Below are 10524 nucleotides of genomic sequence, written 5' to 3'. Positions count from 1 at the left end.
AACTGCTATTGCAGAACAAGGCTTTGCTTTGAATCTTGATACAAAGTGTTACCTCTACAAGAAACTACTACCTTAGTGCTTCAGGCTAAATAATTATTTAAGTGGAGAAATAGCTACAGTATACAGAAAACTTTACACCTCCTTGATTTTAGCAGACAAACAGTCATAAGAATGAAAAAAAAAGTCATTACTGATATCAAACCAGAAATAAAGGTAAGCATAAAATGCCTCATTTTATATGTTAAATGTACTCATGCACTTGTCAGCCACTGTCACTTTCTTCTCTTATATTTAGTGATCTCACTTTTTCTTGTCACCACCACTGGCTTTCTAACAATGAATTAATTTAGCGATAAGTTATTACTGCGTTACAGTTCCCCTTAGCTGTCTGAATTCTTCGTGCACAAACATGCACCATGTACCTCATGAGCATTAGCAACTCTTTGCAGTGCATGATAGTGCAGACGAGCTCGTGGCACACTCAGCAGAGCACTGGCCTTTCCTTTTCCTTGCCATACTACCTAATGATGAGATGCATAAAGGGTCTATTGCCAACTCAAGTGGATGCAGCATCTTCTGCGCATTAGTTGCTGTCCGTACATTCTTTAGCACTGTTCCTCAGATTCAGAATTTAAATGCAACAAGTGGGCTATCAGGCTATACAGTGATCAATATACTGCTTGCCCTACTTACAGGGCACCGGACTTGCAGCATGGTGTCTCGTTCACGCAGGGTGGCTGTGTGTGGCTCCCGCAAAGTGTCAAAGTCCACCGTGATGCCATAGGGGACTGCAACTTCATCAGTGCGGGCATAGCGACGACCTATAGATCCACTGCTATCGTCAACTTTGTGTGCCACATCATGCTGTGTCAGTGCAGACGCTGCATAGAGGAACAGGAGTAACTCTGTAACTGCATAATAAATGATGATATCACAATCCTATGCCTATTAGGACATATAAAGTGGACAAAATTGACGGATTATACACAGCTCTCAAGCGTACCACTAATCTGCAAGCAGGGCTTTTGCAACACCCTCTTAAGCATTGCAACGATTTCACATAAGCTGCAAACTCATACATGTACTATCAAAGTTGTCAACTTCAGATGCTCTAAGAGATGCAGTTTACAGAACTGTGATATATGTCTTTTGTGCAGCATTAAGGATTTGTAAACTTTATGTTAAATTTTTCTGAGGCTTACCAATCATCAGCAATTTTTGTAAAAAGTATGAGGTCCTAAACAACATTCTGCTTTCTACAGTCAATAAAATATAGCTTTACCTCTTAAATGCAACAAATTTCATTCAAATTGGTCCTGTGGTTGTCTCTCGCGAGGGCATTTCTGCATTTTACGCGTAGCAATTGAATAGGAAAATCGGAGTTTGGTCCGAGTTAACACTTTTTCTTAACGAGAAACAGTGTACTCATGGCTAGCCATCCTAAATATTTGCTTCTTTCAGACTTATGAGCAAACAAGTACCTGCCCTGAAGTGTTATGGCTGATGGACAGCACTTGGAATTCCAAAGATGCAAAAGTGCTATGAGGTATGCAGAGTGGAGGTCCCAAAATTAACTTGAACAACTTGGAAATCCATCAAAATCTCAATACATGGATGTTTTTGCATACAACTTCATCAAAATGAGACTGAAGTGTCCAGGAGTTAAACCTGCGGCTATTTGCTTAGCAGCCGAATGTACCCACATTGTGACAAGTGGCGCTCTGCTATATGAGCAGAATAGAATGCACTCTGAAAACTTACAGATCTGCTGCACAAACTTGGTAAAGTCTGGATTGTTGCTCAGTGGCAGCACGGAACACTTGAGTGGAGCAACAGCAGCAGGCAGGGAGAAGTACTACAAGATAATAAGAATCACGCTATCACAAAGTGCACTTGCAATGGCATAATGAACTACCATAATTAAGCAACCCTTAAATCTAGGCACAGCACCTGCTTTGAGAATAGTAGAGCCCAAACAAAAAGAGAATGAATTAAAAATGTGCCCCAATGTCTTATGTAAATTAAATAATAAAGTCTTTCCCATAATGATTATCATGAAGATTGAAATAGAAAATGACACAAAAAGCACTTCAAATCCTATGGTGTATGGATACATGCGCAAATACACATACATACATTAAACTTCCGTTAATTCGATCACGACTGGACCAACGAAACTGGTCGGATTATATGGCGGTTTGAATAAAAACAAAAGGTGGAATAAACGCCAAAACATGCCGTTGATTCACTTGGCAGTGTGGGTCTAAATTTAGCTTCGCCACAACACAGCCGTACTATGAGGTGAATCATTCCAAGTGAGAAAAAGTGTTACTGTTACGGGACATAGCATCCGCAGGGTGTTCACCAAGTTGACGTTTCCAAATTCCCTGAGGGACAAAGAACTTTGTTTTATGTCAAGACAGGCTGACACCATGTTGCCTGATGCTGTCGCTCTCCAGTAAGCACGTTAAAAAATAAGAAACTACTTAATCCAGTTTGAATAGTTAGGAGTAGTATTTATTTTATTCAAAAACAGAAGGGAGGGTTAATGTATGTATACATGCACGAATACACATACACACATTAAACTTCCGTTAATTCGATCACGAATGGACCAACGAAACTGGTCTGATTACCCGACGGGTCGAATAAAAACAAAAGGTAGAATAAATGCCGAAACATGCCGTTGATTCGCTAGACAGTATGTGTTTAAATTTAGCTTCACCACAACACAGCCCTGCTACGAGGTGAACCATTCCAAGCGGGAAAGAGTGCCACATATAGGGGACATAGCACATGCAGGCACCAAGTTGACATTTCCAAATTTTCCCTGCGTGCACAGCGAAAAAAATATATTTGAAAAAGGTAAAACCCATTGCCAAACATTCCTAAATACGAATAAAAAGGAGATGCATACAGAAGCAAATATTTTCGAAGATGAGCTACTTCTGTCAACTCATTGATAGAAGTAGTAAGCTCATTGGTGTGAAACCCGAACTTTGTCACAAGTGAGGTTCTCTCTCAACAGCTGGTAACAACAAGTGTCCTGACATACTCTCAGCCTGTGCACAACACCTCAGTGTTGCGTTTCACGGCTTTAGAGAGTTTATTTTGGTTTGTATTACGGACTCCTCCATCTCGGCATCAGCCAACACTTTGATTATTGAGCTCAAGCTTCTTCAAAGAAGCAGTGGCACGCTTCCTTTTCTGTTCATTCCTCAATGCGTAGGTCCTTTCTGTTCTCGTCCTCCTTCCGCAGCATGTTTGCGCCGCGGCCCATTTGAAGCATCCTGCTGGTCAGTTGTACAGTCAACGTCCGATTTTTCAGACTCCCTAGGGGCAGCGAAAACGTCCGAAAAATCAAGCAGGCCTTAAGGGCTAAACTCGCCGAAGGCACATCCAAAAAAGCTCTGAAGGTCTGCCAGCACCGCTTTACTTTCGCGTATGCTTCACCGCGTAACATTGCTGTACTGACGCGAAGCTGACTTTCGGGAACCGGCATTGTGCAACGCGCCGTACTTTCCGAGCTTAGAAGCCAATCGCGAAGATTACAAAGGTGGAGTCGGTGCCATTTCTGACAGCGGCGAATTCTTTCAATGAAAAAACACGGCACCAAACGGCAAGAAGCTTAATACCGAACGTCGAAGCAGCTAGGCCTAGCGCTGCTGCTGTCTTGACTACGGCTGCCAGCGGCGGTTCGAGGCAGCGACGCAATAAAAATGGTATCGATGGTGGCTTTGATTAATGCCGATTCGAACTTGCGGTGGCGGCAAACAGTCCTGAAAATCAGACGGCAAAAGGTTCTTGCCTCCAAAATTTCAGACATTCTTATACATATGCTCTATGGGGTATGTGGTGGTGCCGCGAAGCCGTAGGAATTATCGGGCGTCCGAAAAGTCGGTCGTTGACTGTATACTGTGTGGGGATGCCTGACACTCACGCGTCCCCTGATATGTTGTTTTCCCGCATAGCACCCGTCTCCTGTAATCCGGCTTCGCCGCGAGGCCTGGTGCCCGCGGCAGTCGGTATGGTTGAATCGCACTACGAGAGATTGCGCGAGTGTTGCGCTTCTAACGCCACCTAACGGCAGGGTTACTTGGGCGCGGAAAGGAGAAGGCTCTTCCTTTTTGGCAGTGGGTCGGAAAGCGGTGCGGACGTTCCGCGCGTGCGCAGATCCATGTTTCTGCGAGAATGTCTCGCGAGGCCTCGTTCGAACGCGCCACCGTTCACGTGACCCCGTACGCGCGAACGACCAGGCTTTGGTGTCCAGCATGGGGCGAACATATTCGCTCGCTATCCGGTCGCAGTGAGTCGGACTTCCTAGATTTGTCGCGCGCCCATCGGCATGTTTTGTGGATAGCAACTCGGCTAGCAGGCATTAGTCTATGGAAGGTGCAATAAATGCCCTTGTGATTGTTTGCACTACTATGTTGTCGTTCCTTTGCCCCAAGAGCACGGGTGAGAACCCCACAACTGGCAACTCCTCAAGCCACGATGTCAAAGACGATTCTCTGTTACTCGAGCCAGCATTACCACAACTCTCTTTCCCTTTCAATAAAGTTAGAGCCAATTTTCCCTGACACAAGCACAATTTCCCGGAGTTTTCCCGGTGTTTCCAGGCTATTAAAAATCCCTTATTATCCCTATTAAAATTTCCCAGTTTTTCCGGTTGGTAGAGACTCTGCATGTGCAAGTTTACACCCGCACATGCGCCATCTCCGGTCACAGTATGAGCACCGAGACGCCTAATATGTTTGCTGGCAGGCCTTCAGAGCTTTACATAGACCCCAGCTCTCTTGTTGGCGTTGAACAACGCTCGACCTTCTGAGTTTTTCATCTTAGGCAATACTTTTCGCTAGCTTTCCCAAAACACAGATGGTTTTCCTCCGCTTCTCGATGCACGGCGCGTGCGTGCACGTATAATAGAGGAATGTGTACTAGGCTCCGTTAACGGTCTCATATACGAGACATACACGGCGGGCGAAATGAGTACTTAAAACGCCACATTAACGCCAGGAACAGTTCCGAAGTGCTGCCATTATGCTTATTACACGTCTAGGTGCTTGTACTGTGAACAGTGATGGCGCGTATACGAACAAATAATTAATAAATGCGTACATGTCCCATGACAGTGGCCCCGTTCCATTTTTGGTATGTTTCACCGCAATAATATGCGTATGCTTCATCGCATAACTCGTTTGTATTGCGGCGAAGCTAACCAATCAATTTCGAATTATTCTGCGAAGGTCAATATTCAGATCAAAATAGCCTAAGTTTCGGCTCAAGAAATGTATGGGTGCTGGCGGGGACCTTCTGTAGCGTTCAAATTAACAGAATAATCGAATTAACCAGAGTTGAATTAGGGCCGATTTACGCTCGAGCCGCCCATTGCCACAAGCCGCACCGCACGCTTGCGGTTGCGCGAAAAATTGCCTGTATCAAACACTTATGCACAAATTTCGGTTTACAATGTGTAAGGTATCCACTGTGTACACAACGTAAACGGTAATTTATGCACAAGTGCTGGATACGTGCAATTTTTCGCGCAACCGCAAGTGTGCGGTGCCTCTTGTGGCGATGGGTGGCTCGAGCGTAAATCGGCCCTTAGGTGTCCACTGTATACATGCAAGCAGTCTGTCAACAATTTATGGCATTGCTAAATGAAGTGAAGCTGCAAAAACATTTTGCTAAATGCTACTTCTGGGTTTGTCATTCAAGAAGTGTAGGCAAATGCCATGAGAGTTAGCAAGCTTCAGGCACATGTATAACTAATTTTTATGGCTGCACTCAAACAAATGTCGATTGAAAATATGTGTTGCAACAATGCACAATAAAGCATGTACACTGCTTAGCTCGCATCCTTATGAACAATACGGTTCTTCTAAATGTGGCAGATGTTATAATACAACTAACAACAGGTAAAATTATCTAGGAGACCTCTTTGCAGGCACAATTTACAATTCGAGTCTCAGACACAGGCAATATGGCATGGTACCTTCAGCTGCTGCCAACAGTGACTGGTTGGAAATTTGAAAAACCTGAAGTAAACAAACGGAAATTAGCAAGTTGCCCACTCTAGTGTCATGGATCAACTCACCGTCCTCTGCTCATCTCCTTCGCGGACTCTGAAACTGTGCTCAAAGACGGCATACATTATTCTCCCAATGCCAAATGATGGCTCAATCACACCAGGTACCAATTCGTCCACTGCAAAAGAGGGGAAGATGTGTTCACACCAAGATGTTACAACTTCCTAAAGTTCAGACACTTCCCTACCTAACCTATAAAGTAGTATATACTATATATTCTTTTCCAAAGTGCATTCACACATATCCTGAAGGGATGCTAGAGTTTGGATGGATAAAGTATCCTTTCAAATGACATTTTTATTAATTTTGTGGTAATAAGCTGATTATCAGAAAATAAAATACAGCTGGAAGTTTTCTTTTTCTTGAATTTCCATCAATATCGCAATGGTGGTACATCATGTGACGTTATAGATTTTAAAATATTTTCTCATATTTTGTTCATTGTGCTTCAGTAAAAGTTCTCAAAATTCTATGGCTCTTTTTGAATGTAGTACAGTTAACATTCACTGAAAAGAAATTAACTAGGCGCGAGCAGTTTGATCAAAATCCATGATATCAAGGTGAGCTGGTGCGGGTTCTTGAAAGAAGGAGTCGCCTCCAATCTCTCTCTCTTTTTTTTTTGCTTCTTTAGCAGCTTGTCAAGCCTCCCTTAATGATAAGAGTGGCTTTTTAGTATTGTAGAAGGGCAATTTACAAATGTGTACAGCTCAAGTTATTTTTATCCCTAGTGTCTCTTTATGGTTTGCTGCCGTGATGTGTGCCTCGGTGTTCCAAGGTCATGACAGATGTGAGCTATTATCATGCTGCACCACTCAATTTATCTTTGCAAAATGTGCGAACAAGCTCAAGTGCCCTGTGCATGTCTGAAGAAAGTAAGACTTAACCTTGACTACCAATATACACTACAGAATACCCCCCATTCACTCAATTCTACAAATAAATTTTTTTGTAGAAAAAAACAACAACATAAGGTTAGCAATCACACCAGTAGTGTATGAAGCCAAGACTGCACCAACAATGACCATCGTCACTGGTTTTACAATATGGTGGCTCACCATATTCTATTGCATTCCTGCTTGTAACTATTTGCAAACAGTGGCCAACCAACTTTGCATTTGCCATATGTAGTGTAACATCTAGGAGGCCAAAGGTTGTCCCCCCCTTTTCTTCTATGTTGTTGTGTTTTGACTTTGTCATTGCAAGAAGGCTAGCATGGCTATAACTTTAGCATGCTGAGCCACTACGAAAGCAGTGGCTAATATAGAAGTCAGATTCGTTATAACATCATAACTGCTAGTTTCAGCTGAAACAAGAAAGCTGAAAATGGGTTGTGTGCTCGGCACCGGAATGTACCCGCATTATTTACAATTCAGCCACAGGAGAAAGTCACTAGCAAGCATCATGGGTCCCCGCATATTCTAAATTTTAACATGCATGGACAGCTTGATCAATCAGGAGAGTACATTTCAAGGGAAAGAAGTGACCATAGCTTATATAAGGTAGCCAGCATTGCACATACCATGCACAGTCTTCTGGTAACGCTTGACTTGAACCATGTCCTTTGTGACCATCGCCTTTGAGTCACCCACAGCCACTTCAGACTCCCTGCATGGCAAGTCAGCAACCATCACAAGAATGTTGACAGGAGACATGAGGGCTTTGAAGTAATCACAAGTGGCTGAGCGAGGGATGTCCAGGCTGGAGCCCTAACAGAAACATGTCCTCTTGTCAAAATGTAGGCTCCAGCCTATGAGCCCCCATAATTGCATGCTCATACAAAACAAAAGCCATCTTGATAAAGTCATCAAGCAAACCAGGAATGAACGAGCATTTGAGACATTAGCTGTTTTTGCTGTCATTTTTATCATCGTCATCATCATCATCATTGCTGAGCCACGGCTGATTACTTCAAATTTTCATCTTCCTGTGAATCTCTGTTTTAAGAGGACTGTGACTAGTACATAGAACCACTATGCCTAAGGAAGTTTATGCAACTTCATGAACAGCATTGAAAAGTGGCACATTACTGGTTCAGTTAGAACACGTTATGGAAACATGGATTATTTAGTATTAACAGTTGTCATTATGGGCTTTGATGAATGGCTGAGCCTTCTTTTAAACAAAGCCTTTACAATACAATGAAATTGGGCATCACGGATGCAGCACTGAAATCAACTGCATGTTGAATGAATTTGAGCATGTGGCCCTCACAACATGCAAAGTGATGAGTTCAATGAGATTTAACACTTTAAATCAACCCTGCAGCTTTGAGAGATGCTGTAGTGGAGAGCCCAAGGTTAATTTTGATCACCCAAGGTTGTTTAACATGCACCTAAATCTAAGTACTACAGGGAGTCTTGTCTTTTAATTGTGCTAGTGGTATGTATAAAACTACAGTGAACAATGTTTCTACTATGATTTCGCCAATGCTCAGAAGGAGCTTAGAATCACATTTTCTGATTTTGTGTGATAGTATCTGTCCCACCCCTGCCTCTACCTCTGCTCCGAGCCCCCCAACCCCACTTTCTAGATTTAACTGCACTAATATGTATCAAGAATAGATAGCCTCAAAATAGAGGCCAACAAGGCTTAGTTGAGCACAGTGTCACCAGGCGTCACCAGAAGTTACCACTGCTGTTCACGGTCTACTATCCTGGTACTCTACTAAAACAGCACGTAATGCTAAACAGCATTGAAAAGTGGCACATTACTGGTTCAGTTAGAACACGTTATGGAAACATGGATTATTTAGTAGTAACAGTTGTCATTATGGGCTTTGATGAATACACACACACACACATTTACTCAGCATCTCTATAAACTGAAAATTAACATTACCCCAGTGCAGATAGCGCTAGAAGACAACACATGTTAAAGTCTGCAAACTGCAACAATCATCTGATGTGATCAAGCATGAAACGCTCACCCTTTCTCATTTAGATCCTTCTCGAGAAGATCAACCTGCTCAGGGGCAAGTGCTGCTATAGCATCCGAAACTGGCTTGGCTTCCTTTTTGAACTGCTTGCCGAGGGCTGCTTTGTTAGGAAGGGCTTCCACCACATCTACAGTCTTGTGCTGACACCACAATGTGAATCAAGAAAAACACAAAGTGCAGAGAGATTTGTAGTTCGAACTCTCTGTCATAATTTGATAAACAGAAAAGTTGCAGAAGGGAGGGCTTCTGGCTGTGAGGTACATAATGCCACCCATTTTTTCATGCAGCACGCTTATCGTTTCCTTAAACACATCCTGAATGAAAATCCTGAGGCTAAGTTGTCGTCATGAGTCAATTTTATTGATCGTACAGATCCCCTAATACCTTAAAAATATTTGGAAGATTGTGTGACTGCAGAGCTTTACAAAGCTGCACCTTACTCTAGTGAGAGGACATAAAGTAGAGACCAAAACAGTGACATTGTATATACATTTAAACCATGATGTAACGAAATTGGTAAAATCTGCAATTTGCTTTGTTATATTGAAATTTCGTTACATTGAAATTTGATCGTTCATGCAAATAAGTGCAGTTGCCAATGCATTTTTCTCACATGGAAGGGGTCGCAAAATTTTGCGAATGGACCTCTCCTTTCAGTAAACAGTAAATGTGTGTGATGTCATGAGCTGCACACAAAGCAAAGTACAAGATGTGTGCAAAGAGCTGTTGGGCAGAAAATTTCTCTTTCTCCATAGCTACCATGACATCTGCTGTGATTAATTTATCTCAGTTCACTGCCAAAAGCTGCCCATCAGCAGTACGGAGAGAAATGTTAGCTTGCGGCTAGCGGTACTCCGATTCTTTCCTGCTAGATGGCTGGAAAAGTTATCCAGAGTGTTGGCTGAAGAATGTGTGATTTAGCCACACATAGGTATGTTTATCTCATGAACACGCCTGGACAATACGCTAAGGAGCAATTAAATTGTGCTGTTTGCTTGCTGCGTACATCTTTGATATGGAGGGATGAGCGTGGACATTTGGTTGAGCTCAATGAGCATTCAGGGTGCAGACGATTGATATCTGTGATCGTGATCATGAAGATTTATCACGATTGAATGAATCTGGATCTGGTTCGGCCGTAATCGAAAGTGCCAGTGTCACAGCGGCATCAATCTAAGCAACAGGAGGTTTAAATTCTTGTTTGCCACAGTAGCAAATCAATGCTCACATAGTTCGGACTTATCTAACACACCATATCGGTAGAGACAGAGAGATGACAGAGAGCTGCCAGAAGCTGACAGAAGGTAGATGACAGAGAGCTGCCTATGTGTCATGTGCTGTTATCACCTAAATGTAAATGTAATTGCACTTGTAACGGTGGTTGCCTCTTGTGTTCACGTTCTAAATGAAAGTAATCTAGTATGAAAGCAGCAGGACAAAGTGCCATGGCTGCTGGATAAAAAAAAAAAGGTGCGGCCTGCTGCAGCAGGCGGGCTGCAA

General features: G+C 42.9%; 1 protein-coding gene across 1 annotated transcript in view; it reads right to left on the bottom strand.

Annotated features, from left to right (window-relative positions):
* Positions 1-10524, bottom strand: part of GlyRS (glycine--tRNA ligase) — a 29601-nt gene that overhangs the window by 540 nt on the left and 18537 nt on the right. Inside the window, exons 12-16 of the mRNA XM_075680327.1 lie at positions 9016-9161; positions 7609-7694; positions 6098-6207; positions 1762-1855; positions 694-881 (exon numbers count right to left, since the gene is read on the bottom strand). Coding sequence (XP_075536442.1) covers positions 694-881; positions 1762-1855; positions 6098-6207; positions 7609-7694; positions 9016-9161 — 624 coding nt within the window. The remainder of the gene's footprint in view (positions 1-693; positions 882-1761; positions 1856-6097; positions 6208-7608; positions 7695-9015; positions 9162-10524) is intronic.

Source organism: Dermacentor variabilis, chromosome 2, assembly GCF_050947875.1.
Source record: "Dermacentor variabilis isolate Ectoservices chromosome 2, ASM5094787v1, whole genome shotgun sequence".
NCBI classification, from domain to species: domain Eukaryota; kingdom Metazoa; phylum Arthropoda; class Arachnida; order Ixodida; family Ixodidae; genus Dermacentor; species Dermacentor variabilis.
This window is presented reverse-complemented; position numbering and strand designations above follow the sequence as displayed.